This window comes from Saccostrea echinata, unplaced genomic scaffold (genome assembly GCF_033153115.1).
Source record: "Saccostrea echinata isolate AGI-Se365-2 ecotype Australia unplaced genomic scaffold, CSIRO_AGI_Sech_v1 ptg000062l, whole genome shotgun sequence".
NCBI classification, from domain to species: domain Eukaryota; kingdom Metazoa; phylum Mollusca; class Bivalvia; order Ostreida; family Ostreidae; genus Saccostrea; species Saccostrea echinata.
Window position 1 is genome coordinate 6,661,002 of NW_026889811.1, and position 12,286 is coordinate 6,673,287.

General features: G+C 37.2%; 1 protein-coding gene across 1 annotated transcript in view; it reads right to left on the reverse strand.

Moving 5' to 3' along the window:
• The window catches only part of LOC133175500 (uncharacterized), a 39,999-nt gene that overhangs the window by 19,064 nt on the left and 8,649 nt on the right, over positions 1 to 12,286 (reverse strand). Inside the window, exons 16-35 of the mRNA XM_061310614.1 lie at positions 12,172 to 12,286; positions 11,413 to 11,687; positions 11,125 to 11,239; positions 10,766 to 10,911; positions 10,276 to 10,390; positions 9,665 to 9,828; positions 9,364 to 9,478; positions 8,757 to 8,929; positions 8,323 to 8,437; positions 7,940 to 8,154; positions 7,620 to 7,734; positions 7,144 to 7,355; positions 6,579 to 6,693; positions 4,451 to 6,450; positions 3,962 to 4,079; positions 3,635 to 3,780; positions 3,273 to 3,387; positions 2,896 to 3,119; positions 2,409 to 2,523; positions 260 to 522 (exon numbers count right to left, since the gene is read on the reverse strand). Coding sequence (XP_061166598.1) covers positions 260 to 522; positions 2,409 to 2,523; positions 2,896 to 3,119; positions 3,273 to 3,387; positions 3,635 to 3,780; positions 3,962 to 4,079; positions 4,451 to 6,450; positions 6,579 to 6,693; positions 7,144 to 7,355; positions 7,620 to 7,734; positions 7,940 to 8,154; positions 8,323 to 8,437; positions 8,757 to 8,929; positions 9,364 to 9,478; positions 9,665 to 9,828; positions 10,276 to 10,390; positions 10,766 to 10,911; positions 11,125 to 11,239; positions 11,413 to 11,687; positions 12,172 to 12,286 — 4,971 coding nt within the window. The remainder of the gene's footprint in view (positions 1 to 259; positions 523 to 2,408; positions 2,524 to 2,895; positions 3,120 to 3,272; positions 3,388 to 3,634; positions 3,781 to 3,961; positions 4,080 to 4,450; positions 6,451 to 6,578; positions 6,694 to 7,143; positions 7,356 to 7,619; positions 7,735 to 7,939; positions 8,155 to 8,322; positions 8,438 to 8,756; positions 8,930 to 9,363; positions 9,479 to 9,664; positions 9,829 to 10,275; positions 10,391 to 10,765; positions 10,912 to 11,124; positions 11,240 to 11,412; positions 11,688 to 12,171) is intronic.

The following is a 12,286-nucleotide window of genomic DNA, read 5'->3' on the forward strand; positions in this document are numbered from 1 at the left end:
TTGGATATAACAAATTAGGTTTATAACAATAACAGAATTGTTCCTCCCTGTCATTTAGCTATAAGCATGAAATACCGGTACTATATTTATACAGTCAAACCTCATTATCTTGAAACCAATTGGATGAGATATCAGAGGATTCAAGACATCGAGGGTAAAATACATAAAGAATAAGTGGTTGGCACTTCCAACTCATTTTGACATATCCGTGATATTCAAAATATAGATGTTTGAGAACCCCAAGTTCAACTGTACTTACTTTTGGGTGTTGGAACAGGAGTGTTTGGTGGGTTGGTCAGGTATGGGTTTGGCACTGGAGTGGTACCTGGTTGTGGTGCAAGGGTACCTGGGTTGTTGGGGTTGATGCCTGTGACGGGTGGTCTGGTTCCAGTGCCGATGTTGAATGTTGGGACAGGAGATGGTGTGGGCTGTAGGCACTGCAGCATCTTGCAGCAAGGATCTTTTGGATCAGTGACAATCTGGCAGTTAGGTGGTGGTACTACACCATCCATAGATGGACACCTGTAAGAAATAGAAACATCCCATGGCTTCAAATGTTAAATAGATTAATTTCTAAATTACTGGCATTGCATAATGAAGAACAATGTATTTATTGCTTTCATGGATATCAAACACATCCCTTCAAGTGATGTTGCAAACCCAATTTTTCACCTATAGTGTACATGTGTGGTCTTTTTTTACACCACATTTTATACATATAACTTCAATTAGTTTTAACATTTCTATCAAAATGAGATCCAAAGGTGGTTTAATTTGAGTGGTTCTGCAAAGCAAAGAATTTAATATTATCGCAAATCTTGCTTGAAAGTATACACTATGACCGAAATAGTGATGCGTTGAGTGACGACACTGCCGGTGTTGAATCTGACTGAAATACAATTGAATCTGACTGACATACCATTGCGAAATCCAACAAAGAATCTGATTGGTGCATTTTTTATAGGTCCGCCCACATTCTCAAATGTACTGCCGAAAAACGTGGAATGTTTCCAAGATAGAAAACGGGCAAAAGATCTAAAGTATTTTCTTTTGGTGAATAAGTGGGATGATGCAATACCTTATTAAATGATTGTGAGTGTTGGTAAACTGTTAAATGGCCTTGCAAATAAAGTCTGTGCCAGGACTTCATGCATCTGTATATGTACCCCGGGACATACATGTATTTCTGCGATTGAAAAACATGGCCGTCCCCCCCCCCCCCCCCCCCCCCCCCCCCCGTTTTCTTCAGTACATAAATAAAATTAAACGTACTTAGATTCGGTGAATATATATTTTTAATTATTTATTTTTTAACATGCAAGTATATATGATAATTATTTTTTTTTTATAATGAATATATAAATAATATCCGCCGTTATAGTAAAAATTGCACTGAAAAAAACACAAGGATTTCGAATGTTCTGGTCATTTCTTTATTGCCATGACGGCCGTTAAAATGGGTATTCAGTAGCACACACACATTTGAAACATGGTATTTGTGACAGTTGTGGCAATAAAACAGTAAACTTTTGAATAATTCCGATGTTTCACGTGTTTTTACCAGCTATCAATATATACTAGTATTTTTTTTTTCAATAACAAGTGCTCCGGTATATCAGCTGGGTATGCTAAAACAATAATGCCCGAGTTTTCAATTTGCTTGTGTTTGCCTACCCAATGTAAAAGTTCACTTGTTTACTCACTAGGGACTAAAACATTAAGAAAAAGATTTTTAGTGCGCCGAAAAGTCATACAGACTATCCAATTTAACGAACACAGAAAATGGAAAATGTCGTCAATTTATTGCAGAGGAAATCGGCAGATACATGTAGGATAAATCAGTTTTTGTCATTGAACAATATACATGTACCGTATGTGAAAGGAATATCACATGCGGAAATATGATATTTTGGTTTGTTTCTTTTTTTCTTAGTTCAAGTTTGCAACCATCAAACTTGGCTATTGGCTAGGCCGTTGGACGCTTTCCAACTATATGTAGGCAAAGGATACCACAAGAGAGTGGGCGGGTCCTAATCAACCAATTAAAACGCATGTTTTATAAAATGCAATCCGTGATTCAAATTGTTCAATTGTCAAATCCAATAGTGTCATCACTCAACGCAACGCTATTTCAGTCGAAGTGTATACTTTCAAGCGAGATTTGCGGTAATAGTACAGTAAAACCTGTTTTGTTGTTGTGTAATCTGAAATATTGTTTATTATGTTGTAAAAATTTAGTCCCTTTCAGTAAAATTAATTTGTTGATATGTTGTCTAATCTAGAATGTTGTCTACTGACCAGCCAATTTCATGGAACCAGTGGTGTCCAGATTAGACAAGTTTTACTGTAACCTTTTTTTTCGAGAGCATATGAAGGGTCTGAGGTAGCTATTAGCTTATTAGACTGACCTGTCCTTGCATCGGTATCTTCCAGTCTGCATGTCTAAACATTCACAATTGTAGAAGCAGCCATCTTTCCATGTCTGTCCAGCATTGTAAGAAATTCCCTTGTACAGACATCCATCTAGTGATGGAAAATTTCGTTTTATTGATTGCGCATATCAAGCACCAACTTATCATATCATAAATATTTGTTTTCTCCACCTGGTAAACCTCCAATCATATATTTACAATATATGTATATATATATATATATATATATATATATATATATATATATATATATATATATATATATATATATATATATAAATATGCAACTCAATAAACATAAATTGCATTTAATTTGGTTGCTTTAAAAAAAAATAATTTATATAATTCTTTTAAATATTATGACAGTATAAAGTAAATAGATATAAGATATTTAGTAAATTTCAATTCTGAAAAAAAGATAATTCCATGACAAAAGAATAATGTAGAGAGTATAACTACTTACGTCCTCCATTTGGTCCTGATCCGTAGGCTACAGCTGTAGGCATTGGTAGTGTATATGGAGTGGGGGATGGTGTGGGAGCGGGTACCTCTCCTGGCTTAGGTGAGGGAGTGGGGGCCACTGTTGGGGGTTTCATAAGTTCTGGGTGGCAGACAGGTTTCTTGCAGCAAGAATCAGCAGGATCAGACTCCATGGTACATCCATCAGTGAGCTGGTACACTGGACATCTGATAAGAGGAAACAGATATGAAGATTCAAGTGGAGCTACTGTGGTTAATCCACATACAAAAAGACAGCTAACAATGAGAGCTATCGTCTATTTCAATGTACCCACAAGATAGAATCTACACTAAGTCCTAAAAATAAACTTATTTTCATACCTATCATCACATCTGTAGAATCCTGTGGTTCCATTCTCACAGATGCAAACCAAATCACAACCATCTTTCCAAGATTGTCCTTGTGCAAAGGGTACACCCTTGTACATACAGACAGCTAGAAGAAAAAACACATTGCCAATTATAAGTATATTGAAATAATTAAAAGCTACCTATATCGTAAACTTATAAGATCAATGATGAGCCAAATAAATGTCCCCATGTTTTTTTAAATTAGGAGTTGACTTTTCTCACTTAAATGTGAACAGTATTAGAACTCATAATAAAGAAACTGGACAATTTACTGTGTAGATCCCAAAAGCTGTATTTATTGCATAATGCATCTGTAGGTCATTTTTGCTAACCTGGTCGTCCATTGATGGTGGTGGGTGTTGGTGCTTTGATTACAATGGGGGATACGTTGGGGGGACAGTATGGCTTCTTGCAGCAAGGCTCATTAATATCTTGAACCAACTGACAGCCTGGATTCAGATCTGTGATTCTTGGGCATCTATCAACAAAGAATGCATCTCATTTAATGAAAATCATGTTTAAAAACATTAAAACTGATATAGATTTTTGTCATAAAAATTTATTTTTTGCTGCTTGCAGAAATTTCATCAGATGAAAATTTATGAAAATAAGGATCAGAATCTATTTGCTTTAGAAATCTAAATAAGCAGACATCTTACTTTTCAGTACATTTGTAAACACCAGTCATTTGGTCTTCACAGACACAGTCATAGTCACAGCCATCCTGCCATCTTTGTCCCTGTGTGTAGGATTTACCCTTGTAGATACAAGTGTTGGCTGAAAAAAAAATCAAAACATTGATTTCTTTCTACTATATCTGATAAGCTTCTATAAGCTTCTGTATACGCATATAATGAACAACTGGACATTGTCCTAGCAAATTACTGGCAAAAATCAAAGCACAGTTAAAAGTTGTGCAAGTTCCACAATATTTTTTGATGCATGCAGATTCAGAAATCAAAACCTACGCAAAAAAAAAAAAAAAAAAACAAAGCACAGTAAAGTATATAAAAAATGTTTATAAATTTCAAACACTGCAAAAAACCCAGTAAATTTTAATGATAAATATTTTCTTTTAATGTAAATACTTGACAAGAATATTAATAAATAAGAAAATGTATCAAATCATGATCCTATGAGAGACTTACGTTTGTAAATAGCTGGTGTTGTTGGCACTGGTTGGCGAGTTGTGAATTGTGGTGGCAGAGTATAATTTGGAGGGTAAGTTCCTTCTGGGTATGGGGTGTATGGCACGGTAATACCAGGTGGGTATGTTCCTGAAGGATAGGGTGTCAAGTATGGAGGATAGGTTCGTCCTGGGATTAAGTATGGCTGGTTTGGATTTCCACCTGTATATCCTGGTGGGTATGTTCCACTTGGGTATGGTCTTGGTGGAGGAACAGTTCCTGGTGGATAGGTTCCACTTGGATATGGAGTCTGGTTAGGTGGATATGTCTGATATGGCTTAAATGTGATTGGAGCACCACCAGTGAAATAACCAGATGATGGTTTGATTGGTGGATAAGTACCACCTGGATATGGTGTATATGTTGGGTAAGTCAGATTTGGTGGATAAGTAGGACCTCCTGGATATGGAGTGGCTCCTGGTGGATAAATGGTGCCACCATTGTAATGAGGATAGTTAGTGACTAGATAGAATGGAGTATAGCTAGGTGGGAATGTTCCTTGTGGATATGGTGTCATTGGTGGGACAGTTTGATGGGGAGGGTATGTTTCACCAGGATATGGTGTAAGGTTGGTTGGGTAAGTCTGGCCAGGAATAAATGGACTCTGTGTGGTGGGTTGTGGTTGCTTGAAAGTGAATCCTTGAGGATAGAATCCACCTGGGTAAGGTGTACCCATTGGAACAGTACCAGTTGGATAGGTGCCAAATGGATATGGTGTTTGATTAGTTGGATAGGTACCACCTGGTCTGAAAGTGGATGGTTTGTAATATGGTGGAGGAGTGTTATTTGGTGGATAAGTTCCTCCAATGAAAGGTGTGTATTGTGGCACAGTCACACGTGGTGGGTATGTTCCACTTGGGTAGGGGGTTTTATTGGGAGGGTATGTCTGTCCTGGCATAAATGTTGGAGGTGTTTGTCCTGGTCTGAAAGTAAAACTAGGTGGGTATGTTCCTCCAATGAATGGAGTATACTGGTAGGGTACTGTGCCTGTGGGATATGTTCCACCTGGATATGGAGTCTCTTTTGTAGGATAAGTATACCCAGGAACCAGAATTGGGACCTGTGGTTTTGGAGTTGGTGATGGACGGGGAGTGTATCCCATAGGATAAGTTCCACCGACAAATGGAGTAGGAGGTGGTACAGTTCCTGTTGGGTATGTTCCCTGTGGGTATGGTGTTTTATTGGTGGGATAGGTCTGGTATGGTGCAAAAGTTGGCTGAGTGAAATATGGTCCAAATGTAAAGCTTGGTGGATATGTTCCACTTGGGTATGGAGTGTAGGTTCGTGGAGGAACAGTGCCAGTGGGATAGGTTCCACCAACATAAGGGGTACGTCCTGGAGGATAGGTACCACCAGGGATCAGTGGAGGGTTAGTAAAGTAAACCACTACAGGACTGTAAGGAACTGGGGTTGTTACTGGACTAAAACCTGGAGGATAAGTTCCACCTCCTGGATAGATGGTAGGCTGTGGGTATGTTTGCCTTGTTGGATAGGTGCCACTTGGATATGGTGTCAAATTTGGTGGGTAAGTTTGTCCTGGTTTGAATGTTGGGATTTCAGATGGATTAGGTGAGTAGTTGACTGGATAAGTTGCTCCTGGATATGGTGTGTAAGTCCTTGGTGGTTGTGTAGGAACAGTTCCTGGTGGGTAGGTGCCTCCTGGATAAGGTGTTCCTGATGGGTAAGGTCTTCCTGGGATCAGGATTGCTGGGGTAGGACGTGGAGTGGTGTACACAGTACCACCAGTGAATCCTCCATAGAATGGTGTGGGTGGTGTGGGATTTGGAGTGTAGATGGGTCTCTGAGTGGGGCCTGGTGTGACCTTTCCTCCTTGAATGACCAGAGGTGGAGCTGTGTTATAGTTTCCTGTAGATGGACACTCTGGGATCTTACAACAAAGTGGGTCTTTTGGATCAGCGACCAATTTGCATTCTGCTGGTGGTGCCTGGAAGGTTGGGCACCTGTTAAAAAAAAGGGGGCCAATATTTTGTAAAATTACATGGGTACAGGATGTGTTATGAAAACAAAACAACATCTAGCTAAAAGTAAGTACACTGTGTGTCCATCACTTTGAACGAGAATGTCTTACCTTTGATTGCACCTGTACACACCAGTTACACAGTCTTCACAGATACAGGAGAAGTCACAGCCATCATACCACTGCTGACCTTGGAGGTAGCGCTGTCCTTTGTACTCACAGGTACCTGACAACCATAATATCAATACAATTAATAAAAACAATATCAAAAAAATGCTAAGTTTTAAACACAAATGATATATAGAAAGTCAAGTGCAAAGACGTTATTTTCATCAAACACACTGAGTTGTCAAATCAGTGAAAATCTACCAGTTAACCAGTCCTTTTAACCATCAAGTACTCAATTTCTTAATCAATTGGGAAAAAGAGAATGACTCCTTATTTGTATCTACTATATACACTGAGTATATTTATATGTATATTTATCTCTTTTAATCTTTACACAAGCAAAAAAAAAAAATTCATATTTTTTTTTATTGTTTCATCACAATAACAGCATTAACAAACACAAGAATCAGCATATAATGATATTTGAGCCTATCAACAGTTGTCTCTGCAATGTTACTGATCTTTTAACCAAATAAATGTTTAATTCTATTGACAGTTGAAAACTTACATTTTGGCTGTGGAGTGGGTTGTGGTGTGGGTTTGACAGTGTATACTGGATTTGGGGGCTGGACTGTGGGATTGGGATTAGGACCTGGCTGTGTAGTCTGAGAAGGATTGGGAGCAGGAGTAGGCTGGGCACACTCCACAATGTCACAGCAAGGGTTGGCAGGGTCCTTATGAAGTCTGCATCCCTGTGGCAAGTCAATGTAACGTGGGCATCTACAATGTGCATCATTAATTGTAGTGTACAGCCTATTCAACCCTTACACATCCACCTCCCTTAAAACTATGATATATGTAATCGATCTTGATAGCAAAGATATAAATAATTATTTTTAAACTGTATGCATAACAGGCATTTAATAACATATGTTAAACAATGGAACATAGATCAAATACATGTACTACTGCAGATATTTGTACAAAATGCAATTCAACTCATTTGTGAATTGTGATAATAGATTGTACTGAATGTGATCTTACTTGGGATTACATCTGTATTTTCCATGCTCAGCATCATAACAATCACAAGTGTAGTCACATCCATCATCCCATTTCTGTCCTTGCATGTAGGTGACACTCTTATATACACAGAAACCTGCCAAAAATGAAGATTGGTATTCACATATAAAATCTCCTGAAGATATTCAGGCGTTAAAAAATGTCTGAAGTGTATCAAAATCTGTCAAATGGACACTCTGGTTGCCTATATTACTGAGTCTTTCTATATCAAAGAGGAAAATATAAATGAAACTGCATTCAAACTTAGGGCTTTTGTAATGAAAAGAAAATTGATTACATACCAACTGGTTTTGGTGATGGTTGAGGTTGTCCGGGAACTGGGCTTGGTGTGGGCAGGTTGACCTTTCCTGTGATGGGAACAGGCTGAATGGTAGGTACTGGATTAGTCTGATGTGGGCCTGGTGTGGGCTGTGGGCAAACTTCAACCAGACAGCAAGAGTCTTCAGGGTCAGTCTTCATTGTGCAACCTGGAGTCAGGCTGGAAAATGTGGCACACCTGGAAGAAAAATCAAGATTAGTCTACTTCGAAATAAACTTTTCTCAATTTCTGAACTGTAATAATCAAAATTAATCCTGACAACTTTCACATGTCTTGATTAATATGAGAAACTGTAGCAGTCTCAATGTTGGGATTTTGGGGTATATACTTTCCAATCAGACTGACCTCTGGTTGCATGTGTAGATACCACGGCTGGAGTCGTCGCATCGACACTTGTAATTACAGCCATCTTCCCAGGTCTGTCCTTGCAGGTACTGAGCATTCTTGTACACACAGAATTCTATAAGGAGTAATATAAGTTATAACAATTCAATATCACATAATACTTTTGAGTTAATAATACATGTATTACAAACTTATCCCCAGCAGGAATGTTCAACTCAAATGACTGATTGATGTGCATTATTTAATTATTTACTTGAAAATATGAGAAAAGAAATTATGACATCTGGTTTGTTGATTGTCATTCAAATTTCTTTGAGAATATTCACTAGCCAGATTATAGATCCTGATACACGTATATTATTTCTGACTTCTTTGGACCTACCTAACTCAATATGACAATTATTTGTTTTGAGATCAGTAACTTGCAGACTCACGTTGTTTTGGGGGGAGTGTCTGAGGGAGAGCAGGATTGGGTGTGGTGGTTGTTCCTGAACCCTGAACTACTCCTGGATGACCAGGGATGTTGCATTGTGGCTTCTTGCAGCAGGGATTGGCGAAATCATTAACCATTCTGCAGGTATCTGGCAGATTGGTGTACACTGGGCACCTGTTATAATTTAAATCATCACAATAAAACCTTTACTCTAAATGCTCTCAACAAAACTTTTTTTGGATACTGTCTATATTTAAAACAGAAACTTGAAATACATATCTGTTTACTGCATACAGTGAAATTTTTGTCCCCATTTTATTTTTGCCCCTTTCCCAATTCTCATCATCGGGTGAATTCAACAGAAACATAGTCTTTTAAAACAACTGTGTCTGGGCATTTACAATTGGGGCCAAATCATTTGAAAGTTATTAGGGCCAAAATAACATAGACAACTGTATACAGTACTATAGATATGGGATTTTTTAAAAATATTTAAGGCTACATTAAGTTGGGAAGGAGAAGGATGCTTAAACAAAGCAGAATATTATAGATTATTAATGCAGAAATATCAACACTTATATTGCTCAGTGATGAAAACAGATATCTACCTGTCCACACACTCATAGTGACCTCTGAGGGCATCAGTACATGTACAGGTGAAGTCACAGCCATCCTCCCATCTCTCTCCTGCCTGATATTCTACCCCCTTGTACACACACTTACCTGCAAAATATTTCAAAATAATTTTGAACATTTTTAATGGATACCAATTTCAAAAGCTGCAAGCTCAATTTTTTTTTTACAACTCAAGAATGTTTTAAATCAATAATTCTTATTTTGAAATGGCAATTAATGTATAATTATTATCAACAAAAAAATGGCAATGGACTTATACATATATTTACTTACCAACTTTTCCTACAGTCTGTCCCTGATATGTCTTGGGGGGGATAGGGTGAGGTTGAGGATTGGTAGTATTTACTGGGGTACAGTCGGGGATCCTGCAACAGGTAGGATCTCGTGGGTCTGTGATGTAGTTACAGCCTGGCTCAGCATTTAAGATTTCTGGGCATCTGTAATATAAGATCAGATTCATCAATGTCAATAATTACCTCATCAATGATACACTTTCTCTTCAATTCTCAACTTATAAGGAAAATTATTATGAATGAAATATCATGTAAGAATAATATGAAACATAAATAAACGCTTTTGTTTGCCTTGTACCCTATTCATAATGAACTTGACTTTAGGTTAAGTTGTTTGCTTTTTGTTGTTGTTGTTGTTGTTGATGTCTTTGTTTTGTTATTCCAATTTTTTTTTTCATTTAAAAATTGAAACACTTTAAATTTTAAATGAAAAGCTAACAATGAAGAGAAAAAAACAATTTAACACTCCTTCAATTCCTTTTTTTTTTTACATTTTAATTTTAAAGTCATTAACTAAAGTCTTTTAAAAGATAAATTTTCATTCATAACAATTTCACTCATTACAGGAAATTAAATCCCTGTATAACAGACCTGCTAAGACATCTGTAGACTCCATTTTCAGCATCCTCACAAGTACACTTGTAGCTGCAGCCATCATACCAGGACTGGCCTTGTTGATATTGTTTGCCATTGTACACACAGAAGTCTGTTGAAAATATTTCCCAAAATTCTTAACTAAGTACATAAATAGATACCATAAATTGTATTTAATATACATGAACAGTCAAACCTAGTTATCTCAAACTCAATGGGGCTATGGAAAAAAAATCAAGATCTATCCAAGGATTCAAGACATTGAGGTTAAACTACATGTATATAAAGAAAAAGAAGTTAGGACTTCCAACTCATTTAGACATATATCCACACTTTATGAGATATTGATGTTTGAGATTCCGTAGTTCAACTGTATTAAATAATGAAATATTTACATAGTTGAAATATCTAATTTATTTGTAGAGCAATTTCTCTAAGCATTCAGATTTTGCCTTGATTTAAAATCAATCAAGTTTTGACAACTTACTGCCTTGTACACTGGGAGTGGTTCTCTGGCCCTCAATCTGTGGATTATGGGGTATAAATTTACACTCAGGGACTTGGCAGCAGGGATTGTTTGGATCCTGTGTAAGTCGACAGTATGGCTGTGGTACATAGTCAAATGTTCGACACCTTAATAAACATGGAGAAACATGTATGAAACACCTTTATACTAAAAATGTTTCCCGTAAATAATACAAATATAAAAACATCAAGTCTTGCATGTGTCAGAGAATAATGACATGTTTGAAAATTTTTAAAAATTCCTTCTACAAATCAATAACTTTTAATACCCTTGTCATTTCTTTTATTACAGATAGTTTGCCTTCCATGTAGGCTACTTACTTGTCAATACATTTGTAATGTCCGAGAGCTCCATCATCACAGACACAGTTGTAGTCGCATCCGTCTTCCCAAGTCTGTCCGGCATTATAACGCTGTCCCTTGTAGATACAGAAACCTGAAGAGTTCACAAAAACAAAATAAAACTTAGATTCCTTATATTCCAAACATCATTTGTGAACAGGTACGTATCAAATATATATTGATCCATGTATTTTCTGCACCTGTGACCAATGCTTTTACAGGAAGCAGAGAAAAAAGAAATGAATGGGGCAATTAAAATTTTAATACCTTGCTTGACATTCACTGGGGCAGTTGGTGCAACAGGTTGCATTCCAGTAGTATTCAGAATGACCCAAGGTCCATCAGGATAAACAGTTGGATACAGGGTTGGGACAGGGGGCTTTACCATTCCAATCCCAGAGGTAGCTTGGCCATACGAGGGTACAGGTACAGGGATTTGGCCTGTAGCTACATCAAATCCACATTTTGGAACCATGCAGCAAGGATCATTTGTGTCTGTGACCATGACACATGTTGCAGCAAGGTTAGGGTAGGATGGACACCTAAAACATAGCAAAAAAAAATACTTAGTACTTTGAAGCTTATTTCACCTTAAACAATATTTTAATTTACAATCTTTATCTTTTTTCATATTAAAAATGCATTTAAATCGTTGTATACTGTGGAATCATTTTAATTCATGGGGGTCAATGTTGGTGGACAAGCAAAATTTTAATTGTTCATGGGGACGTAATTTTCTGGGTTACTCGTTTATACGATAGATTCAATGAATCAATATGTTTACAAAATAAACGTTTTTGGGGATGTAAATTTGTGGGTAAGGGTGACCTGAGAAATCCACGAACATTGGTCCCCCACAAAAAATGATGATTCCACAGTAGGTATCTTAGAAAAACATGGTTCAGTTCTAATCAAAATTAATTCTAATGGCTTCCTTGAAATTTTATCAAATAAGAACATTTGCAATCTCCCACTTCCTTCCCTAAATGCAAATTAACAAAGTAAAGGTCCAATAAGGATACATACTTTTCACGACATTTGTAGTCTCCTGTGGCAGCATTCAAACATGAGCAAGTGTACTTGCAGCCATCATCCCACATTTGTCCTTGTGCATAAATCTGACCATTGTACAGACATCCCT